Source organism: Schistocerca nitens, chromosome 5 (genome assembly GCF_023898315.1).
Source record: "Schistocerca nitens isolate TAMUIC-IGC-003100 chromosome 5, iqSchNite1.1, whole genome shotgun sequence".
NCBI classification, from domain to species: Eukaryota; Metazoa; Arthropoda; class Insecta; order Orthoptera; family Acrididae; genus Schistocerca; species Schistocerca nitens.
This window is the reverse complement of record NC_064618.1, coordinates 436,729,335-436,754,627: the sequence shown is the minus strand read 5'-3', so window position 1 is coordinate 436,754,627 and position 25,293 is coordinate 436,729,335. Positions and strand designations below refer to the sequence as shown.

The following is a 25,293-nucleotide window of genomic DNA, read 5'->3' as shown; positions in this document are numbered from 1 at the left end:
ATATACAATTATTACCCTTGCGTAGGCCTACTGTCACACAAGTTGAGGTTAGCAACAAAGTTACCTTCATTACCGATTTCTACACAATCATCGCTGTACGCAGCTTTTATTCTTCTATAGATTTCAATTCGAGGCACTTTTCTGCGGATAGAAACACTATCAAACCACACTGTTTATAACGCACCGGCATACTTACGTTACACGCTACAATTAGGTGTCCTCTAGCGGCAGGGGATTGCAACTTGCGGAAAGTCGACCGAGTAATATACATTACGTGTAGTACTTCAACCTGTGTTGAGAAAAAGAGTAAAACATTCGGAAGCATTACTTTCCAGCACGCCTGGAAAGATTCCGGTGAAGTAGTAAAACTGTCTACCGTGGCATTGTTCGTAAATGTACCTTAATTATGGTTGGTTGTTGTGAAGTAATTTCTTTAACCACGATAAATTTAGAGGCATCCCAAATCATTAAGAGTCTTCTATAGCCCGAAGACTAGCTTAATGCAGTTTCTGCACGCTCCTCTTTCCTGCGAAGTGCATTGCTATTTGCTCGATGGAATGATTGAATAATATGTAACGATAGGCTACAACCCTCTTTTAACTATAATATCATTTCTGTACAAGCTGTGAACAATCTTCCGCTCAATCAGCATTAGGAAAAGCTTTCTGTAAGTGTACAGCTGCTACAAATGGAGGTTTACCTTTCTTCAATCTATCTAAGATAAAGCATAGCGTCGGTATTGTCTCTGGAACTGAAACTGATCTTCCCCTGGGTCCACTTCCAGTATCTTTCCATACTTCCGTACAAATTTAAACCAGGATATTCGACGAGATAGTCCAACGTCACCTACCCTTACTTATGCAAATGAATTCAGAACTGAAGGTAGTTGTAGATAAGTAAATCAAATTATCAGAACGAAATGTTTTAAATATTCCACTTTATGTTGCCAATAACATGATGGGTCCTTGACTTTACGCTTCATTGTAATAATCTAGAATTATATGTAAATTGAAGGTGGAGAGGGGAAGAAAGGGGAGGGGAAGAAAGGGGAGGGATCACTGCTATCAGCTGCACTGGGACATTACGAGTGAAAATATGTACCGGATCGGGATTCGAACCAAGGATCTCCTGCTTACTAGGCACGTGCGGTAACCACTGCGCCATCCGGAACACAGTGTAATCGCAACGGCTCGACTCACGTCCGATTCACATTCCTTTCACGCACCACCTACGGGAAGTAATGAATCAGAAGTTTTAATAGTTTGTTATTAATTCGCAATTTCAATTTTATTATTTTTATATAGTACGGTGGACTGCTCATGATAAAAGGTCCTGTAGCTTAATAGTGTAATTTCGTCACACGTGCTGCAACAGTCACCATTTCCAATCTTGTACTGAGGTTTTTTATTCTCTCTCGTTTGGTGTCATTCATTTCACGTGAAATAATAAAGCAACTTAATTCAGTCGAGGAGTACTTAAAAATCACCGGTAACTGAGTGCGAGATTGCATAGTTTGTTAGTTTGTACAATAATTGTTGCTAATATCATATTGAAATCGCTAATCGTTCCAGAAGTAGCGTCATGCTTATTCTCCACAAGGGATTTATATCAGTTCGACTATTTCTGTAGTCTTCCTTGTGGGGAATAAGCATGGTATTCTGAGATATCTTATTAGTTCAACCTAAATAACGACTGAAAAATAGCTCTAATGTTATTTCCACCTGCACAATTACGAGAGAACATTTTCATTTTGCATATGGTTTCCGCCGGCATCACAAAACTACTGTACGTTGGTGAATCCATTTCTTGACAAAACTTTCACATGGTGATTCAGTTGTGGAAGCTACATAGAATCGCCACTACCTTACGTAGCAACGCAGACAAAAAACTATAATTTATCTTAACAACTCTGTAGGCGGCTCTTTTCTGAGAGCCGTTCTGGACGGCACTTTTTTGAGGGCGTCGCTAACACAATTTTGTTCTGATAGGGCTCCGAGTACGGGCGACGTACAAATGCTATTCGCTGATGTACGTCAGTCTGTGCCGACTGACCCCGTTCGCTCGGGCACCGACAAACAGCGGTTTCAACAGAGTCGTGGCTACTTGCCTTCGTGCTAGCGGTCGCCAAGGCGCCACGATGCTTCCCAGATGTGACAATCCATATTAAGGACCTGCTCTGTTTCCGAACGAAACACCGCAGTTCAGGACTTGCTCCTCAAATATGTGCATTATCTGTTTTGTGGTGTATGAAGGATGGACCAAATACTCAAATGTGCTTAGTATCATTTATGACTTACGATTACATAAGTCTTGTCTTTTATAAAGGCATATAGGGCGTCAGAGGTATAGACACAAATACTGTGATAATTGTTAACTTAACAAGTAACCATTCACTTTTCTACTTGTGTTTTCTCTGCGTCGAACAGTTTTCTCGCGAAAACATCATGTAATTTACTACCTGATGTTTTCTGCACGGCCGGCCGGAGTGGCCGTGCGGTTCTAGGCGCTACAGTCTGGAACCGCTACGGTCGCAGGGTCGAATCCTGCCTCGGGCATGGATGTGTGTGATGTCCTTAGGTTAGTTAGGTTTAAGTAGTTCTAAGTTCTAGGGGACTGATGACCTCTGAAGTTAAGTCCCATAGTGCTCAGAGCCATTTTTTTCTGCACGGTGGTAACTGCACCGCAAAGTGGACTGTGCCGTTCAGTTTCTTGCCCACATCCTCGATTTTCTGGTCGAACTGAGTTACATGAGCAAGGACCTACCGGCGACGAGGACGCCGAGCACAACAGATTACTACCGCATCTATCAGTCACGTCAACCCTTTAACGACGTCGAACAACAACATGCAACCGTCCGCTGGACCAGGGTGTGGCGAGCCGTCCACACCCCATACCTGCCCCCGTACGCTCGTTCCCTGTGGTATGTGGTGATGAACGGCAAATTAGCCACACGCCTGCGTCTCCATTCCATCCATCCATCTCACCGACGATCCTTTGTGTCCGCACTGTGCCGTCGTCGATTCGGATGCGCACCGCCTCACATGTGCTGTGACAGGCAGATGCTGGGATCTTGTGCAACGTATGCTGACGCTCCTGTTGCGACGACAGCCAGAGTCTGTCACGTCAGACGAACTCTTACACCCAGATGCCACTACTTTCCCACTACAAGAACGAACGCCGTCAACTGGCTCAGGGGCATTGTGCTGTATTACATTTTGCAAGCCGCTCCCTAAAATGCTCTGGACTTGTGGGTCCACCTCACGACTCATGAGGCGTTCCGCCACCACGCGTTGTACCGCAGACGAATATCAAACTATTTAGGCGCATTATTCGAGGATCCTCCTGCCCATTGGGGCGTTCCAAGTACTAGAAGGACACTTAAAAATGATTCACGGCACACGATTGATCCTCAGAGCAAACGGTGTAGAGGGAGCCCTCCTCAGATTCATTACGCGAAGAGGACTGGGAAGCTTCTGGTGGCGGTAGTAGATCCCGTTACAGATGTATACTTATAAATAAGTGAATTTGATCCAATATTCTCTAGATCCTATCGAACCCCTTGGCGCTGGGAGGGCGGGAACGAGACATTGAGGCCAGGCCTCGGAAGACGACCCCTGCCCTCTTTGCCCCCGACCCTTCTCTCAGGCCCTTATGAAGAGAAAAACTGTACACCATCCATGTGTCCATGCTTCAGTATCTCGCATCCTGCCCAAGGGAAAGTTAACATTAATGGCTTGCTTGTACCATACCTACTTGGAGGTACTAACCAACCTGAAAACATACTACCATTAACAGCAATGGTTGTTAGTCTGTAAATGAAAATACTGATGTAATGTTGTTCAGTGCACTGTCCTCAACACAAATATCTCCACTTACACAACTAAGATCCTGTATGTGTTAAGTTTATTAAGATATTTTTGATAGTATTAACTATTGCTTACCTCCCTGACTACGATTACTCAATATCTTTATTGCACTTGCATCTTCTTCCTTTCCACACCTGCATCTATACTCGCCAAGTACTTTGTGTACCAGTCTCACTTCCCCTTTTCCTTTTCCACATGCGAATTGTTCGCGGGAAGAAAGATTACTTATAAGCCCCCTTGTGGCCTCGAGTCCCTGATGTTATTCTTCATGGTCTCTTCACGAGATATATGTAACAGGAAGCAATATATTGATTGGCTGACACTTCTTGGAATATACGCTCTCGGGACTTGCTCAGTGAACCACACCGTGGTGCCGACCGTCTCTCTTGCAGGGTCGCCCAATGGAGGTAGGTGGTTTACCATTTTTGTGGCGCTGTCGGGCTTACTAAATAAAACTGCAAAGAAACGAGCTGCTCTTCTTTGGATCTTCTCCATTTCCTCTATCAGTCCTACCTGATACAGATCCTAGATTGGAGAGCGATATTGAAGTACTGGTCTAACGAATGTTTTTTAAACTACTACCTTCGTTGATGAAGTACACTTCCTGAATTCTCCTGATGAATTTCAGCCTTGCATCTGCCTTACTGGCGATTAATTTTATGTGGCCGTTCCACTTCAAATAGCTCCGTACTCATATTCCTGGATATTTTATGGCAGTAACTGCTTCCAGTGACTGTTTCTCAATCGTGTAATCATATGTGCACGCAATACGTTACATTTGTTCATCCTGAGATTGAGTCGCTACTTCTCGCAACAAGAGTCATTCCTGCATAAATCTTCCCCTATTTCACTGCAATTCTCCAGCGTTGCAACTTCTCTGCACACAACAGCATCATCCGCGAAAAGAGTCGTGGATCTTCCGACGTTATCCACTACGTCATTTACGTACAAAGTGGCCAGAAACAGCCTGAGAAGCTTGTAAGGGTTTTGCAAAGTGGGGTGCGCAGAGAAATAATTGTTCAGAAAAAAATTATAATACGGCGTGCCGTTTCCGAGTTAATTAGCATTGAAGTTAGGCAAGCAGGTCGTGCACGCGCAAATTCAATCGTCCCGCCAGATACAGTCAGTGTCGGTTGTCCTCATACCGTGGATGATAGCGCACGAGGCTTCTCAGCCTTTGTCTCGGGTTCGATCCTGACTACCGTCCCATGTCCAGTTTGTGCATCGCTCTCTTCTTCGGTTTTAGCAAACCGAACAACGAACACCTTTGTTTTTTTTGTTATGGTTTTAGGACGCAAAACTGCTACGGTCATCAGCGCCCGGTCTGTGACTTAGGAAAAGGTAAAAAAACGAAACTGGAAACCAGCAGCAATGGGAACGAAACTCAAAAAATTGGAGAAACTAAAAACAGAAGGAAAGCTTAAAAAACCACTATAGAAGGGGGTTGGTTGTCCCCAAAAAGAGCTTCAAATGACTGACGTCATCTCACTGGCACTAATAAACTCGAGAACGCGATCGGCTGAGCGCGTGTCATCTGCTAAAATGGAAGATATATCAGGCGACAGCTGTAGACGGGCGCGTAACGGAGTAAAATAGAGGCACTCAAGTAAAAGGTGTCTTACCGTCCACAGCTGAGAGCAGTGGGGACAGAGTGGGGGAGGATCGCCACTTAAAAGATGTCGATGGCTAAAAAGACATGCCCTATCCGGAGTCTAGTTAAAATTACCTTCTCCCGACGACGCGTTCGGGAGGAAGAGGTCCAAGCACAGGGAAGAGCTTTAACGTCCCGCAATTTATTATTGGGAAGTGTCGACCAACGTGCGTGCCATAAAAGAGCAACACGACGACATAAAACACTCCGTAGATCGGCGAAGGGAATCATACGAATAGCTGGCTGAAGAAGAGAGACTGCAGCCTTGGCCGCTATATCGGCCGCCTCATTTCCACAGATACCAACGTGTCCTGGGATCCAGAGGAACGCCACACAGAACACGTTTGTAAACACCAGACCGCTAGAATCTGCGTGCGCAACGGCCTGATTGACTAAGTTCAATGCTAATTAACTCGGAAATGGCACAACGTATCTTATTTTTTCTTAACAATTACTTCTCGTCACAACGTATTCTGCAACACCCTTGGTAGCTTTTCAGATTTTCTGATCATTCTGAATATTTTGAAAAGTCCTGTAAGACTTCTCTGAGGCATACCTGAAGTTACTTTTACTTCTGAAGATCTCTCTCCGGTCAGAATAACATGCCGTGTTCTGTTTGCTAGAAATTCGGTCACATAGATAGTCGGATAATCCGTAATCTCGCATTTTGTTTATTAGGCGGCAGGGTCGGGCTGCATCGAACGCCTTGCGGAAGTCAACGAACACGGGCCTGGGCGCCCATATCTATTGCTTTATGGCCCTCGTTTACTAACAGAGCGAATTGGGTTTAACGATGTCATCGTTTTCGGAACCCATGTTAATTGTTACAGAGGAAATTTTCTTTCTCCAGAAATATGCGAGCATAAAAGATATTCCGAAATTCTACAGACCATCAGAGTTATAGGGCCACTGTTTTGTGCGACTGTTCGACGGTCCTTCTTGAAAACGGAAACGACCAGCGGTATTTTCAAATCATTAGGAATGCTTCTCTAAGCCAGTGACCTACGGTACACTGCTTCGAGACTGGCAAGTTGTTGTTGTTCGCACTCTTTGTAGAATCGAACTGTTATCCAACCAGGCCCGGTGGCCATTTGTCTGTGGAGTGATTTCGGTTGCTTTCCTGTCCCATTATCGCTTATTGTATTTCGATATCTGTCGCTTTGCCCTCCCACTAACAAGCAGTGTCTGGCAGTTGTGTGCATCACGGATTTTGATGAAATTTCGTAAGCATGGTTTTTTTTTTTTCAGTGAAGAAGATCTGACATGTGTTATGACCTATCGCTCGATATTCCGTAGTTTTTGAAAATATAGAAATGCTACTTTTCTGTCCACTCATGTCTGCCTAATAGTTCTGATGAAATCTCGTGTCTCCTTAGGTAAAGCACAATTTTGGCAAAATACTCAATTTTACTGATAGTTCTGCTATGATGCATCAGTATACATGTATTCTTCGATTTACACAACAATAGAGCGTGCCGCAAAATGTGTTCGCCCTTAGACACGGTTCTGTTCACTGTGCAGTTGCGGTGCAAGTACTGCTGCAGACATACTGTTTGTTTGCCTCATTTTTATTGTAAGGCACGATTACGGAATGACACACACATGTTTGGACCTTGACATAATTAAAATCAAAATTACTGCATGGACTTCTGAAGGCCGGCTGCTGTGGTCGAGCGGTTCCAGGCGCTTCAGTCCGGAACCGCGCTGCTGTTACGGTCGAAGGTTCGAATCCTGCCTCGGGCATGGATGTGTATGATGTCCTTAGGTTAATTAGGTTTAAGTAGTTCTAAGTCTAGGGGACTGATGACCTCAGATGTTAAGTCCCATAGTGCTTAGAGCCATTTGAACCATTTCTGAAGGTATTCAGCATGAATATCAAGAAGAAAAAGATTGGGGATGGTATGAGAACGGATGTAAACCATTCTATTATTGATTTTATTCTGTAGAAATAATTGATATGGCATAGTTATGTTAAAGTGATGCGAGAAGAAAGATTTTCAGTACGTGTACTGGCGCTGGGCACCAAACGGAAAAAAGGTTGTTGCCACATAATATTGACAGACTGTTTTCCTGAAGAGTTAAGGAGAGGTCGATAATAATGGAGAGAAAAAACCAGAGGCACTCTGTAGTAACACATGTGGGTTAAATGCAACAGTGCCTTAACAGTAAGTACACGTTAAAAACATTAACTGTAAATGTCATAATTATGTGGATTTTGCTAATTTTACGTCTTCTCCTACATTAAACTACGAAATGTAGAAACGCTAAGTACTCTGTGGGAAAATATTGTTTACACGACGAAAGTGCTTCGTCAAAATCAGAAGTGAACTTCAGATCTGACCAAAACTGAAAACTTTAATCTGTTTCCTCAAAAACTACTGGGCGTTGTGGTAAGACCCAAATACGTGTCTCTTTTTCTTCGATGAATTTAAAGTAAACGACTCAGTACTGCCCACGTCACCTCGTAGCGCGGATTGTAATCTCTCTCTCTCTCTCTCTCTCTCTCTCTCCCTCCCTCCCTCCAGTGGCCTGGAAAATTATATTCCATCGCCTTCCTTATTTACTGGTACTTTTAAGTTATTCTGAGTGAGCTAAATACTGTCAGCGCGCAAAAGTAAAAGTTCCTGACCTCAATATGATATAGTCAAACCGTATCAATATATAGACGGTCTGAGGATGCATATTGACGTTTTGGTTGGTTGGTATACCTCCATGGGCCAGCTACACGGCGTTAGTGTCCAATGATTATGTTTTCAGTTCGCATTTGTGCCTATCATGCATAAATTTTTCAAATAGTCTTAACACAAAGCAAATTTAATAGGCCCATGCAATAATGTCATTGTTATATCAACAGAGTAGTCTAGGACACTGCTCACTTTATTAATTTAAGTACATAGTATAGGTTAGTGAATTACATAGTAGCTTGAAAAAACCCTTTCCACTTCGAAAAACACGTACAATCTGGGTTTTCACCAATTTTACCAATTGTGTTTGCTGATATTACAGAACTAAACTTCACGCATTAGAATCAGATGTCTATCACCCGAAGTCTCTAAATCGCTCCTATTCTCTCGTCGACTCCAACTGATCGCTCATTTTACTTTTTTCTCTATTTCATTACGTACTGACATCATTAATTTCTCGTAAGATGCAGGACTGATCACAACAAAGCGGTAGTCTATGAAATCTTTCGGGAACGTGTTTCTGACTTCAGTCTGTAAATTAACATGCAACAAGTCACTTCTCTTTCTCAGCCATTTTCATCTTTTTCGTTGTTTTCTGTCGTTACAGCTAATATAATTCCTTTCTTTTGGGCGTTCGACGTCTTAACCTTGTAAAGTAGCGTTGCCAAATGAAAATTTTTGGCAATATTATTAATGGTGCGAAGGCGCTTCAACAGATTAAAGGTCTGACAAACCAGTACTGTCTATAAATACTGAACATGTCTAGGCTCTTAACCAGCAACCTATACCTGCTGTAGACGTCTGCCAACACGTGCACTACTGTGCTGGCTCTGAGCACTATGGGACTTAACATCTATGGCCATCAGTCCTCTAGAACTTAGAACTACTTAAACCTAACTAACCTAAGGACATCACAAACATCCATGCCCGAGGCAGGATTCGAACCTGCGACCGTAGCAGTCGCGCAGCTCCGGACTGAGCGCCTAGAACCGCTAGACCACTGCGGCCGGCCACTACTGTGCAAGGAATATATTGCAACGCTGTAAGCTCTCAGAGACCAGTCGTGCTAATCTCGTCTCGGAAAGCCTTTTCTGTCCCTGGTTGTAAAAGGCGACAAAGGAACATTCCAGCAAAACAACTTCTTTCAGACAGACAGATTCCTCGTGTAACATCTGCTTCGCCTTGTAAAAGCTTTCGGAAAGCCGTTTGTCTGTTGCCATTGGCCCACAGTGAGAACCGTTAATAACTCACACAAGAGGAAGGATTTGTTCGCAGCTGACAAAGGACCCTGAAGCTAAGCAGTGTGCCGGACTGTCACTGAAACCCAGGACCTTACCTTTCACGGACTATTACAAACTGAGCCAAGAGTATTTTTAATTGGTCCTCACAGTTTCACTTGCATCAGTAGCGCGCTCCTAATTTCGAACCTTCACCAAAGCTCGCCTGTGTACCGTGTTGCACTAGCACTCTTCGAAGGTATTATTGATTCGTGTATGTACACTAGCTGAGTACCCGGCATTGCCCTGGCATGTATTAATTCCCATCTTCTATGCTCATTCAGCCTCTCTGTCAACATCCTTCAGCCTCATTCTCTTGCCCACCACCTGCTTCACCACCATTCTCTGTCCGTCTTCTCTTCCTTCCCTTTCCCTGTTCTTATCTTCCTCTTTCCTTTCTTTGTCTATTTCTCCTCCCACCCTCCATCTCCTCCTCACCGCTCTCTGTGTCCTTCTCCACCTCCTCCCCCTAGCTCGCTCCACGCTGTCGCGCTCACGTCAGTAAGGGGCTTGCCTTTTGATTCTTACCGGCACAAAAATGGCTCTGAGCACTATGGGATTTAACTTCTAAGGTCATCAGTCCCCTAGAACCTAGAACTACTTAAACGTAACTAACCTAAGGACATCACACACATCCATGCCAGAGACAGGATTCGAACCTGCGACCGTAGCGGTCACGCGGTTCCAGACTGTAGCGCCTAGAACCGCTCAGCCACTCTGCCCGGCCTTACCGGCACAGTTTTTCTTTCCACATCGTAATTAATGTGTCTACCAACCTTGGTTGAAATCATTCCATGGGTTTAGAGCGAGCTTTTTTGCCAAGGCTTTGTCCGCGCACATACGTGACAAATATATTTCACATATATTTAAAATATTTAACACTTACTTGTACAAATATTTCACCTCTGTCTATACTGAATTCCGCCCTGCAGTTTCATTTTCACGCCGCTCAATGCTTATAATGACGTATTTCATGAACTGCGCGCTGTACAATGATATAATTTTGCAGGTACATCCAGTGATATATGTGGCTACTGTCTGCAAAATATGTTTTGAATATAGTAGCAACAAAGTAATAAATTTAGAAGTATTGCAAGATGCGGCAGTTTTTCACGCGTCTCGGTGCTTATGACGTATCTCCAAAACTGATGTGTCGTACAATGACGTTTTTGCTGGTACGTTCGGTAGTATTTGTGGATAGGTCCGCAAAATATGTCACGGTTATGTTGAATAGTAAAAAAAGTGATAAATTAAAACGTCATGCTTCATGTGGGAGTTTTGCTGCATGAACAAATAAAATGCAATACGCTATAAATGCTTTTCCTCAGTTTCGTAAATGATTGAAATTATACGTAAAGTTTGTTGCAAGTAACTAACAAGGGGAGGCCACGACGTTTGGAACGCGAATTTACTTCAAACTTCGTACACTCTTAGTACTCCGTTAGGACAACAAAATGTGTAAGCAGTAGCGCGTACTTCTCAAGCGTTATTGAGAAAATCGCAAGATAATTTCGGTCGTCAAATATATACCTGTGCGCGGCTGTTTTTACTAGGAAGCGGCGGCAGCCGAATGGGGGGGAAAAAAAAATTGTGGGTAGCGTTCAAGCTCCGTAATCGCTGGATTGCTGCATCAAGTCCCGTTCGTCAGTTTTTTTTATTTCTAACACAGTAATTTTCTTTACTATTTACATTACAATTGATATAATGGGAAAAATACGTGTAATCGGATGAACTTTTATTAAATTTACAATGTTATTTGGCAGTCTACAAATTTTTATTATCAAAAAAAATGTTCAAATGTGTGTGAAATCTTATGGGACTTAACTGCTAAGGTCATCAGTCCCTAAGCTTACACACTACTTAACCTAAATTATCCTAAGGACAAACACACACACCCATGCCCGAGAGAGGACTCTAACCTCCGCCGGGACCATTTTATTACCACAAATAATATAATATTCATAACTATCGACTAGTAAACGACCAAACACAAAGTGATACTGAAAATGTATGCTTGTCCGTGTCTTCAAAATTGTTGGTATTTAATCGAAAAAGAACGAGAAATTGCTTCTCGTGAAGACGCTATTAAAATACACTCGATACTGCGTTATGCATGGTTTTCTTCCAAATTATCGGCTGAAAGAGAGGTTTTTGAAAATGTTAACGAGGTTTGTTTTTCCACGGAAAACCTCAACAGACCTTGCATATGCGGAAACAGCATTTATTCAATGCAGCTGGTGCCATTTAACTTTATGTTTTCATGTTTTATGAAAAATACTATCCCGCAACGTGTAATGTCTAAAGCGACGATTAATTGTACATCTTTCGTAAGCCGTCTGTGCCGGTCAAAACTTGGAGGTAACAAGTAGTTTCAGGCTCCTCCTCGGTACAAGGGATTTTTCATACATTTTCAGTATCACTTTATGCGTTTGGTCGTTTACTAGTCGATAGTTATGAATGTTATATTATTTGTGATGGTAAAAATTTGTAGACTGCCGAATAACATTGTAAATTTAATAAAAGTTCATCCGATTACACGTATTTTTCCCATTATATCAATTTTAAGATAAATAGTAAAGAAAATGACTGTTAGAAATAAAGAAACTGACGAACGGGACTCGATCCAGCAATCCAGCGATTACGGAGCATGAACGCTACCCACTCGGCTGCCGCCGCTTCCTGGTAAAAACGGCCGCGCACAGTTATATATTTGACGACCGAAATTATCTTGCGACTATGTCAATAACGCTTGAGAAGTACGCGCTACTGCTTACATATTTTGTTGTCCTAATGGAGTACTACGAGTGTACGAAGTTTGAAGTAAATCCGCGTTCCAAACGTCGTGGCCTCCCCTTGTAAGTGCTCTCATTCTCAAATACTAGATTAGAAACTTATGGGTGTTCGTGCGTCGTTCGCTGCACTTCTTTTTCATCCTCATCTGTTCGATAGGCAGATGGTTCTTAACCCCACAGCGAATCTTTCCAGGCAGTAAGAGGTATATGTACGAAGTTTGGTCGAAATTGGCCCACTGGTTTAGGAGGAGGTGTCCTACGTACTTACATACATTTTTATAATATGTATGAATATTATTTCTTTAATGTATCTAACATGTCCGACACTGTCGTACTGACTGGTGTAAGAATGTATAAATAAATTTATGGAACTTATCATATAAAGCTTTCCAGGACGTCTATGGTTATTTACGTGTAATATAGGCTTTTGCTTCGTACACTTATCGTAAAACCTAAATGATGATGTGCTTTCTGGTATTTGGTCCCTTGCACAAGAGACCATTCGTGATACAAGCGCCTAGTCTCCGCGTAATCTCCGCAATATAACACGCAAAGTATATCCAGCAACTAAAAGTACACATTAAAATGCCACGAAAGCTCAGATTCTTTTACTACAAAATGAGTGGGCGCGGTGAGAACTGGTTTATTGCCGACGCTGATACACGACAGGGCTCCGCCAGATCAGCTAAATCGCATGACGCTAATGTCCCATCAACTTCAAAATATTCTTTTACAGTATTCATACAGTTCCGTCTGGTTGGGTTGGTATGCTTTCGAATGCCGGACATGCCACACTTGCCCCTTCGCCAGGTAGCTTGAGTAGCGATCCCTCAGCTAAGGGACGCCCTTCCTCGTACTTCTGTCCGCTTTCAAACCGCCGTCTCCACATCTTACTCGATACAACCAGTACGTAGGAGACCTTCGACATCTTGGCGAAAAACAGAGCTTTTCCGAAATCGAAATATTTATAACTTTTGGGAAACGAAAGCAATACCGACGATTATGTCAGTATGTAATTAGTTTCACGCTTACTGATCGCGATAGAATCAGTCCATCGGGAGGGGAGCAACAAGAAAGGAACGTTGTAAAGAGAATGCGAATGTAGGCTAATCATTTCTTTTTGATCACTGCATTTGTGCCTACTTTAATTATTATTAATTAATTACTACAACTGCATGCTCAAAAGACAATAAGGAAAGAAATGGGAATGTGAATGTTTGAAAAGAAGAACGACATACTCCATATTAATTTACTCTCTAAAATTCGATATGTCTTGCGGCGAAACATTAGTTAATAAAGTGTAGCGGGACAATGTTCAAAAACATGACGGAAAATACGTTCTCTAAATAGAGATAAGAACATCTATGATTGACATATCTAAAGTCAACGTACAATTTTAAAATGTTAGAAATAAGGAAATGAAGTAATACAGAATGCTGTGCTTGTAACGTACGTTGTTGTTCTACATTGTTTAGCTCTGGTATTTACAGGGTCACAGAGAAAGCATCCTAGGTTTTGGAGGGAAAAAGCCGTAATTGTAATGATCTGCACTACAACAGAAACAAGAAGCACAACTTATGGAAAAATAATGTAATGTGTGTTTCAGCTCACAAGCGACATTTAAGCAGATAGTTCCTGTGACTTAGTATGGGCAGAGGTTATATTCGACAACCGGAATAAATTAATAACTGGCTCCTTTTACCGACCCCCGGTCTCAGATGAAACAGTTGCTGAACAGTTCAAAGAAAAACTTGAGTCTCATCACAAATAGGTACGCTACTCATACAATTACAGTTGGCAGTGACTCCAATCTACCGTCCGTATGTTGACAAAAATACATTTTCAGACCCTATTGTAGATAGAAAAGAACTTCCGTAATTGTGCTAAATGCTTTCTTTTAAATTATTCTGAACAATTAGTTCACGAGGACATTCAAAATTTAAATGGTTCAAAAACACACTTGTCCTCTTAGTCACAAATAATCCTGAGCAGCACGACGGATACAGGCGTTAGTGAACACACAGTCGAGCGAGGCTCAATTCCGTAACAAAGAAATTCACCAGAACTAGACGCGAAATGATCTATTTTCAAAAGCTGCTAAAAATTCGCCTTACGTCTTTAAGAGACAATCTCCAATCCTTCCAAACTATGTAAGTGAAGACCATATGTGACTTCAGTTTAAAGAAATAGTATCAACAGCACTCGAGAGATTCATACCAAATAAATTAATAAGAGACTTAACTGATCCCCCATGGTACACAAAACACGAGAGAAATCTGCTGCAGGAGCACCGAAAAAAGCACGTATAATTTAGACGAACGCAAAATCTCCAAGATTGGCGAAGTTTTACTGAGGCTCGAAATTTGGTGCGGATTTCAACGCGAAATGCAGGTAATAGTTTCCAGAACGAAAGTCTCTCCAGAAATGTGGCGGAAAATGCAATGAGATTCTGGTCCTATGTTAAATAAACCAGCGGAAAGGCTCAGTAAGTACCTTTACTGCGCGACAGCGAGGAGGAGGAGGAGGAGGAGGAGGAGGAGGAGACAAGGGACCCAACCCTTCGGAGCAGGTAAAATCGTGGCAAATGTCCGCACACGATGCTTTCTGGGTTGTTTTGAGGCGATGCCCGGCGTGGTTCGACCTTCATGCCGCGCGGCCGGCTGCGGCCGGTCGTGTCCGCCCGCTGCTACAGCCGCCTGTGCCCAGACAGCGGAGGCACTCCAAATGGAAACTTGCGTCGCAGGCGCGGCTGCCCGGTCGAACAAAGACTCGGCGGCGGTGCGCGAGGAAACCCCTGCCTGCGTCAGCCAGCTAACGCTCCCACACACCTGGCGAGATACACTCGAGGCTCGATGCTCTACTTTCTTCAACCCGACAACCTCCTTCGGAATGTACCACGTGGGTGTCAGTATTTTCCCTCTAGTGATACAAAATACAGATGAAAATTTGACTGCAGGCGAATAAATTGTTTATGCTAATTGTATGATAAAAATGTCGCTGCTATGTAGTGACAGAAGCGAAGATGCTCCTAGAAACTGAATGAATAAGTGAAAACTATTCGCAATTGCAGCGTGGAGACTAAACTGTAGTCGGTATGTCGATTCTAAGGCGACAAACAGTAGTCACGATACGTTGGTGCACGCGCCATTATTTACCAATACAATGAAGTTAGTCTGTATTAGAATCTTTTAACGTATTCTGAGCTCAAACAAAACGATTCATCTTAACAGAACGAAACAAGACCAAAGATAATGTAGATTATTTTATTCCCGGCGTAACAAAGGTGATAGTTTGGAATAACAATTGCAAACAAGAGCCGTGCATTCCGACAGTCAGATGCCAGCAGGCAATGTTAAGTAGTGTGAGTCAAAGTCGTCGTTTCACAAATCGCAATGAAGCAACAAACTGAACACCTTTAAATCAAGTTTCCAATACGTTCTTCAGAATGTGTTTTAGAAGAAAAAGTGTGTGCAAAGTTTGTTCCGCACACCTCGACTCCCGAACGAAAACGATGCGTGGACGACTGACGAACAATTCTTTTTGCAAAAGTCATCACGGGAGTTAATGCGAAACTACCACAAAACGACAAAACGCAGAATGGGTATCTGATGGTTCGGCGTGGTCGATTATAGCTCGAATGCGGCACGCGAGTTGAACAACATATCATAAAAGAGCTTTCTTTTCTCACAGTTTCACATGATTGTATGAACTTTCAGTGCGATATTCAAGTGGGGGTGGGGGGGGGGGCGGGGGGACACTATCTAGAGCACCTGAAGCGTTAAAACTACCATCTTAATTGATTCTCTTTGGACTTTTTGGACTGTATCAAGATATAATCATCTCCATTCCAACCAGCATACTGACTGCAACATCCATCATTTATTGATTGGCGACTCCATGGACTGCTGTGTTCAGAACGACCATATATGTTAAATTGAAACGAAGGTCAGCGTTGGCCGCAATATTGATGTTTTATTGGTCACAATTATTGTGAACGCTTCTCAGTTTTCGTTATTGATAACTTGATACCAGTGTGAGTTTAATTTGTACAGCACTGAAGATGATCACTACGTGATCGAAAATCGATTATGCTATCAATAAAACATCAATATTACGGCCAACGTTAACCTTCCTTTTAATTTAATCATTTAAACTCTCACTTCTCTCAAATGACTCACTTTTTTAAAGAGAAAAAAGCGGATGCTGTATTTCTCAACTTTCAAAAAGCATTTGACTCAGAAGTGAACCAAATAAACGCTTTTAGACGAAAGTGCGATCACATGAGGTACCAAACGAAATTTGCTACTGGTTTGAAGATTTCTCGGTATATATGCAATCTTGGATGGCGAGGAAAAAAGTTACTTCAGGCGTGCCACAGGAAAGTGTGTTGGGATTCCTTCTTCATGTTATGAATTAATGACCTGGCAGAGAGTATTTATAGTAACATCAGACTTTTTGCAGATGACACAGTTATCTATAACAAAGAACACTCGGATGAAAGTTTTACAGTTATAAAGTCAAATCTTTACAGTATTTGCAAGTGGCGTAAATATTGAAAATTTGCTTTAAATATTCGGAAAAGCAAAATTTTGAACTTTACAAAAGGAAAAAATACGCAGTATCCTATGACTACAATATCAATGAGTCGCAGTTGCAATCGGACAGCTCATAAAACCCAGGGTGCGACAACCTGTAGGGATACGAAAGCGAACGATCACATACGCTCAGTTGTAGGTAAAGCAACGGCAAACTTCAATTCACTGCGAAAATGCAGTCAATCTACAAAGGACACTGTCATCCTAAAATAATGTTCTGGTGTATTTAAGCGTACCAGCGGTCTGACAAGAGCTTATACAAAGAAGGGCAGCACGAATAGTTTGTTGGGCCAAACGAAGAGCGTCGCAGAAATGTTAAAAAGACTTAACTTGCAGACGCTTTAACACAGTTACCGTAACATAAAGCCTACTTTCAAAGTTTCAAGAACGGGCGTTAAGAGAAAAAAATCCAATAATACACTACGTCTCGCACCGTAGGGACTGCGAAGACAAGCGCACAGAGGCCTTTGAACGGTCGTCCTTCTTGCTTTCCTCGCGCTGTTGAAACGGCGGGAAACCATAATACAGTGCTCTGCAAAGGACGAGACAGATAAAGTAACATAGCGTATCAACTACTCGGCCGAAAGGATTTAAAGTGCGGGAGCATGTTGCCAGAGGTCTTTCAATCGTACCACAGGACGTTGGGAGTCTATGACATGAGGTCACAGCGACTGTAGCACCAAACGGCGGTGGTTCAAAATGGCTCTGAGCACTATGGGACCTAACATCTGAGGTCATCAGTCCCCTAGAACTTAGAACTACTTAAACCTAACCAACCTGAGGACATCACACACATCCATACCCGAGGCAGGATTCGAACCTGCGACCTTAGCAGTCGCGCGGTTCCGAACTGAAGCGCCTAGAACCGCTCGGCTACCACGGCCGGCACGGCGCTAGCACCCAATAGGAGACAATTGAAGGAACGGGGAGGACAGTGTGTCAATCAGGGAGCAGTGGCTGTGATGAGTGATCGTTTACAGACATCTGGATGACTTCACACGGGGAAGAATCGTCGGCATACTGGAAGAAGGACGAAGTGTGACGTGTATAGCACATGAGTGCTCACAGCACTGTTCGACATGTATGGGAAACGTTCCGCAACCACAGCCACTGCTGCCCGAACAAAAAAGCAAGGTAGTCTGTCAGCTACAGCAGCAGATGACCGCTACATTGTGTAACAGGCAAGAACGAACCCACGTCAGAGGGGAAAATTGCAATTACATTTAACAGGAATTGGACACGCAACCTCAAGCTCCACAGTGGCACGGCGATTGCACGGGGATAGTCTCGTTTTCCCGAAGACCAGTACGTTGTATTCCATTGACAACCGCACATCGGCGTCACCGTTTGCGATAGTGCCAAGAGCATTGGGACTGGATCAACGAGCTGTGCGGTCGCGTGCTCTTGTCGGATGAGAGCAGATTCTGTCAGAGTAACGACTCTGGACGTACCCTCATATGACAAGAGGAGAGTGTACGTGATGAACTTAGGAACATTATTGAACATGATCGTTTTCAGAATGAAATTTTCATTCTTCAGCGGAGTGTGCGCTGGTATGAAACTTCCTGGCAGATTACAACTCTGTGCCGGAGCGAGACTCGAACTCGGGATCTTTGCTTTTCGCGGGCGTGCACTCTACCCATTTGCCCGCAGAAGGCAGAGGTCCCGAGTTCGAGTCTCGGTCCGGCCGCACAGTTTTAATCTTCCAGGGAGTTTAATGGTCCTTTTTGGTGGTGGAGTAGTATAGTTTGAAGAGGCATAAAGTTGCATCGGTTTACTGACCGACAAATCTTTGAACACGACACACTCACTGGTCAACGTTATTGTGGCACAGTAGTACTTCCCATGTGCCCCTTTTCAGGGATGCATTCGGTCCTCATTTAATTTTAATGGATGACAATGCGCGACCGCATCGAACAGCCCAGGTGGAGGAGCTTTCTGAATCTACATTTATACTTCGCAAGCCTCCCAACGGTGTGTGGCGGAGGGCACTTTACGTGCCACTGTCATTACCTCCCTTTCCTGTTCCTGTCGCGTATGGTACGCGGGAAGAACGACTGCCGGAAAGCCTCCGTGCGCGCTCGAATCTCTCTAATTTTACATTCGTGATCTCCTCGGAAGGTATAAGTAGGAGGAAGCAATATATTCGATACCTCATCCAGAAACGCACCCTCTCGAAACACCACGATGCAGAGCGCCTCTCTTGCAGAGTCTGCCACTTGAGTTTGCTAAACGTCTCCATAACGCTATCACGCTTACCAAATAACCCTGTGACGAAACGCTTCCGCTCTTCTTTGGATCTTCTCTACCTCCTCTGCCAACCCGACCTGGTACGGGTCCCACACTGATGAGCAATACTCAAGTATAGGTCGAACGTGTGTTTTGCAAGCCACTTCGTTTGTTGATGGACTACATTTTCTAAGGGCTCTCCCAATGAATCTCAACCTGGCACCCGCCTTACCAACAATTAATTTTATATGATCATTCCACTTCAAATCGTTCCGCACGCATACTTCCATATATTTTACAGAGGTAACTGCTACCAGTGTTTGTTCCGCTATCATATAATCATACAATAAAGGACCTTTCTTTCTATGTATTCGCAATACATTACATTTGTCTATGTCAGGGGTCAGTTGCCACTCCCTGCACCAAGTGCCTATCCGCTGCAGATCTTCCTGCATTTCGCCGCAATTTTCTAATGGTGCAACTTCTCTGTATACTACAGCATCATCCGCGAAAAGCCGCATGGAACTTCCGACACTATCTACTAGGTCATTTATATGTATTGTGAAAAGCAATTGTCCCACAACACTCCACTGTGGCACGGCAGAGGTACTCTAATGTCTGTAGGCGTCTCTCCATTGAGAACATGCTGTGTTCTGTTTGCTAAAAACTCTTCAATCCAGCCACACAGCTGGTCTGATATTCCGTAGGCTCTTACTTTGTTTATCAGGAGACAGTGCTGAACTGTATCGAACGACTTCCAGAAGTCAAGGAAAATGGCATCTACCTGGGAGCCTGTATCTAATATTTTCTGGGTCTCATGCACAAATAAAGCGAGATGGGTCTCACACGATCGCTGTTTCCGGAATCCATGTTGATTCCTACAGAGCAGATTATGGGTTTCCACAAATGACATGATACGCGAGCAAAAATTATGTTCCAAAATTCTACAACAGAATGTGAGACTATTTGGTGAATGCATTGGCCTGCCCTTTCCTCCGACTTAAATCCCATCGAGGGCATGGATGTGTGTGATGTCCTTAGGTTAGTTAGGTTTAAGTAGTTCTAAGTTCTAGGCGACTGATGACCTCAGAAGTTAAGTCGCATAGTGCTCAGAGCCATTTGAACCAAATCCTATCGAGCAGGTTGAGGATGCACTGGGGACGACGAGTATTGCAGCAACGATTTTCCAGCAGTTATCAACCGCACTGGTGGAGGACTGGAAAGCCCTACCACAGGAACGCCTTTACCAATCTCGTGGCCAGCGTGGGAGCACGTCGTCAATCATGCATTTCCGTCCGTCGCGATCACATACCGGTACCCTATTTAGAACCACGTCCCACCTTTTCTCGTGTCCAGGGAACCATCACGAATCGCGGTGAATTTCGTGAAGCTATTGTCTTTAAATAAAAAGTCTCATTTCTGTTCGTCTCATTGTGTGTTTATTTCAGTTGCCTTCTGTACTGCACTATAGCAGCTGCTTCTACGTATGGTCCAAACTTCATCGAGCTATGTTACTTGGCAGTGACACACCAGTCAGATCGTTTGGAAAGTAACCTCTGCCATATGCCTCAATCTTTTGCAGGGTACTTACGTATAGGCAGATGTGTTTCTGCTAAACAATTACAAGATTGTTTCTTCCGCATCAACGGTTCTCACACCATGTAGTCAGAGCGAAGTAGATCAATTTTCCAAATTCCCAAGCATGTTCGCACTAGGCTGTAATTATGTGTTTCTGTGAGTGATATTCGAGATGAATGTCCAGGTGTGGGAGAGTTGTAAAACAGAAATTGTTCTATTACTATCACAAATGTTGGTTCGTTGTTTCATATGTCAAGGGAACTAGAAAATGTTCGAAATGGTAGGTTACAATATAAATGTCTTGTGACTAGGGCCTTCCGTCGGGTAGACCGTTCGCCGGGTGCAAGTGTTCGATTCTTTTTAAAAAATCTCATTTTCGTTCTCTTTCGTTCGTTGCGTCTGCTCGGGGCGGGCGTCGTAACACACCCGCTAAAGTTCGTTGTTGATCGATTAACTCAGTTTTTTTTTATAACAGAGGGCAGCTAACCCTCTGACCGAACACGATGAGCTACCGTGCCGGCACATGCCACTTCGGCGACTTGCGCGTCGATGGAGATGAAATGATAAGGACAACACAACACCCAGTCCCTCAGCGGAGAAAATCTTTGACTCGACCGGGAATCGAACCTGGGCCCTTAGGATTGACATTCTGTAGCGCTGACCACATTTTTTTCATTTTTGTTCGGTATTGTTCGTTGCGTTTGGTCTGGGCGGAAGTCACAAGATGTCTGTTCAAGTTGATCCTTGATTCCTTTACTCAGCTTTTTATTACAGAGAGCGAGCAGCCCTCTGACCGAACACGCTGAGCTACCGCGCCGGCGTCCACTGAGCTACCGGGGGCGGACATGGTAGGTTAGAGTTTATCGGTATTTCCTTTAGAATGCTACGTGATGTTTGTGCTCGACTTACATTTCCACCAGTAACGGGCATGACAGTGAGACCGTCTGATTCGACAGAATACGTATATTACCACGTTCTTATTAGTTAGCTTTCTAGTCTATTTGGTACAAACTTTGTTATTTTATTTTAAACTAACTTCCCGATGAGACTTTAAACTTTCAACACAGCCCAGAAATACAAGACAATGCAATATTAAACTCGCTTTCCGGTCTGGTGTGTGGCGGAAGGTACTTTGTGTACCACCACTTCCATTTCTCCCTTGCCCTGTCCCAAGCCGCGAATGGTTGGCAGAACAATTGCCTGTAAGCCTCCGTGCAAGCTCGAATCTCTCTAAACAGCTTGGCGTGATATACGTAGGAGGAAGCAATATACTGGTTGTCTCAGACACTCTTGTAAGTTACCACATGTATCTGTTGCAATCTCATCAAAATGTTTGAACTCGACTGAAAAATTTCACACACGCAAGGCTGAAGAGCAGAAAATTATTTAAATAAAAATAAATTTTGAATATATCACATTTAAATCTGACAAAGGTATAAAATAATTTATCCTAGTCCCATGCAGATAGTACTGAATATTTGTGACAATCTCAGTGACGCTTTCGTGCTAATTAACCGACACGGTGACGAAATACGCACCTGTTCGTTGGATATTGTCTACTTACTGAATCAGTTCTATCTGGTACGGATCTCAGATCGAGGAGCAACAATATGAATTATCGTTCGACCGAATGTTTCGTAGGGCAACTTCTTCGGAGGTGGACCACACTCCCAAAGGATGCTGCTGTTGAATCTGTCCGACATCTGCCTTTTCTACAATTAACTTAATGTGGTCGTTCCGCTTTCAATCGCTCCGTACGTGTACGCTCAGATATTTAATCACCAAGGATCGATCTTTTGCATGTCTTCCTCCTTTTCGAATCAATTTTTGCAGCCCTGCGACTTTTCTATATACAACAGCACTATGCATTATATTTCAACATCAAATTACGTAAACTGTCCTAACATCTCTTAACAATGCTCACAGAAGATCAAACAAAAACTAAACCTTGAGGTGTCGCTGCGATTGCCTCCAAGCACTTCTCCAGCACTGTGGGCAAAGATATAATGTTTATTAGAAGTGCGTGCCTAAGGTATGGAGCTCTGTCTCAACCCTGAAGCATTGATCTACATCGTGATGTATTGCTCTCAACGAGAGTGCGAACTGAAACCAGAGTGTCACGCCACTGTCCAATGCGTGCAGTATGCTGAAGCGCACACATGCTATCGACGTATACAAAACGACCCCAGCTATATTTGCAAATGCAACGGAATCTTCAAGCGTGCTAAAACTTATCCGCTACAAACTTTAGGCCCAAACAGTCAAAACAGAGCTCAAAAGGAAGTAATAGATACCATGTGATGAAAATAAAAAAAACCTCTGAGCACTATGGGACTTAACATCTGAGGTCATCAGTCCCCTAGAACTTAGAACTACTTAATCCTAACTAACCTAAGGACATCACACACATCCATGCCCGAGCCAGGATTTGAACCTGCGACCGTAGCGGTCTATAATGCAACAGCTAATGGCTATTTTCCTCACACCCCAACCATCAGTTGTTAGTTAAACAAACAGTTTCTTTCATACTACTTTAAGACGAAATGATCGCGCGGTATTTTCTGCCAATCTTCAGTTGAGCGTGCCGCACTTTATTCAGTAACATGTATACTTCAGTTCTGACATGAGCAAGATCGAAAAAATTTTTATATGACAAACAATAACGTCTTTAAGACAGTACAGATGGAACGTACGACACTAAAATATCTAATTGCGTTCGCTATCTCAACTTTGAAGAACTTAATGAAATGGAGTAAAATGTAAATCACTTGGCGTAACAGCCCGAATAATTATTTAGACAGCTGTAGGTGTACAGAACAAGTGCATCTGACTCGAATTATCGCCTTTAGCCCGAAACATGCAGCATTTGAATTACACTAGATCGCCCTTCCGACCGACAGTTTGTTAGTTAATCAAATATGATAAACATGTCGTCGAAAACCGCGAAAAAGTTCTACCCAGTGTCTCCAAACAAGTATTTCCGGCCGTGAGAAGTAACTGCACTATTTTTTTTAACTTTCTAGTAATTACAAAGGTTGAGGCAGTGCTTCGATTATGTATTAACCAATCACAAGTTTAATCAATGGCTCCAGGCAATGGTTGAACGGTTTACACACACACACACACACACACACACACACACACACACACACACACACACACTTATTTTCATTTGCAGATCAAACTTTTACTAACAGATAAAGATATTCAAAACTCAAAGTTACGTCAATGGCTCATCAAGAGAAAAATATGAAAAACTTAAATCTTTTAACCCTGTCTCACTATGACCGAGAACCATTATGTTACTGCACTTTTTGAAAACAGTCTGGATTCTGGACTGTTACTTCTATCTGAGTTATTTAACCAATATCTTTAAGAAGGTAAACTGCTTTCGATACGTAGGCTGTGCTGTGCTCAATTACATGTTACTTATAATGAGCTCTGCTGCTTTTATTTGTGTGCGATAGCTGTAGAAGCTAAGCCGTTATACTCTGTCGTTAACATGTACAGAAAGTTAGTAATTTTAGAACAAACATGGCAAAGGAAACACTAAAAATGTGGACACGTGATTTATACATTTAATGTAGTAGACGTACGTTAGTGTTTTGTAAACAAACGCCGTATGAATGTTGACACAGTGGAACATTACCATCGACCGACAATAAATGCTATTCTTACTAAAAAATGATTTTGTTCTCACCGGTTGCCCCAAGTTCCATTCAGCACTTCTACCCGGCTTCCAGCGCATTCTTGGACGCGTCGCGTACCGCGAAGACTCACAGATCACACTCACTGCCTCCGCGAACCTGCTCCACTGCTTCCCCGATATAAACTGAGGTGTTCAAAGCGAAGCCGCCGCAAGGGATTACTTATTTGACCGCTCGCGGCAGCACTGCGGCCAGGTAGTTGACGCCCCTGCCACCAGGGAGCAGACTAAAACTTTACCTGCCGAAGCGATCCGCACTGTTCTGCGTACAAAACGAAAATAACGGACGATGCCCGTACGTTACCGGATACAACAGTTTCAGCTAGCGAAAGAGTAATTCATCCGCAGTTTAATATCGCCATCTTCTTACACAAAGCTTAGTAGCTACATTAATGCTGGTCATTGAAAGAAAAAAACGCCATGAAGTGATACACAATATAATTCTGAACTAATGATACTCCGCTTTGAGGGGAAAAGAGGACACTTGCATTCCTCCCAATCTTGCATCTGAAGTACAAAGCTCTTCTAGAAGTGATTTCCTGTGATTAATCTACACACGCGTTTCACCAGTTGTAATTCTACGCGGCTGGTCTCAGTGAGACAACACTATGGGTTTGGGCAGCTGCCATATAATACGTTTGTTTGGCAATTTTGGTCGGCTCCAAAACGGGGTCACTTCGCAGCGCTGCATCGTGGATCGCAAGCAGCGCTTCCGCTGACGTTTTAGCGGCGCTACTATTATACTATAGCGAGGGTGAGTGGCGCTGCAGGAGCGCTTTGGGGCTCTACCGCGCTGGCACGCCACTGCAGGTCTGCTGGCGGCGCTCAGGCCTGTCGGCACAAGACGCCAGCGGGAGATGCCAGCGGAATGACTTCAGTCTGCTCTCAGTAGAAGAGCTAGTAGCTTTGTGTACA

At 43.3% G+C, this 25,293-nt stretch overlaps 1 protein-coding gene across 1 annotated transcript in view; it reads right to left on the bottom strand.

Moving 5' to 3' along the window:
- LOC126259442 (sodium-dependent nutrient amino acid transporter 1-like) overlaps positions 1–24,493 on the bottom strand; it is a 288,279-nt gene extending 263,786 nt beyond the window's left edge. The window contains exon 1 of the mRNA XM_049956256.1: positions 24,373–24,493. Coding sequence (XP_049812213.1) covers positions 24,373–24,420 — 48 coding nt within the window. The 5' untranslated portion in view covers positions 24,421–24,493. The remainder of the gene's footprint in view (positions 1–24,372) is intronic.
- Between the last annotated feature and the right edge of the window lie 800 nt (positions 24,494–25,293).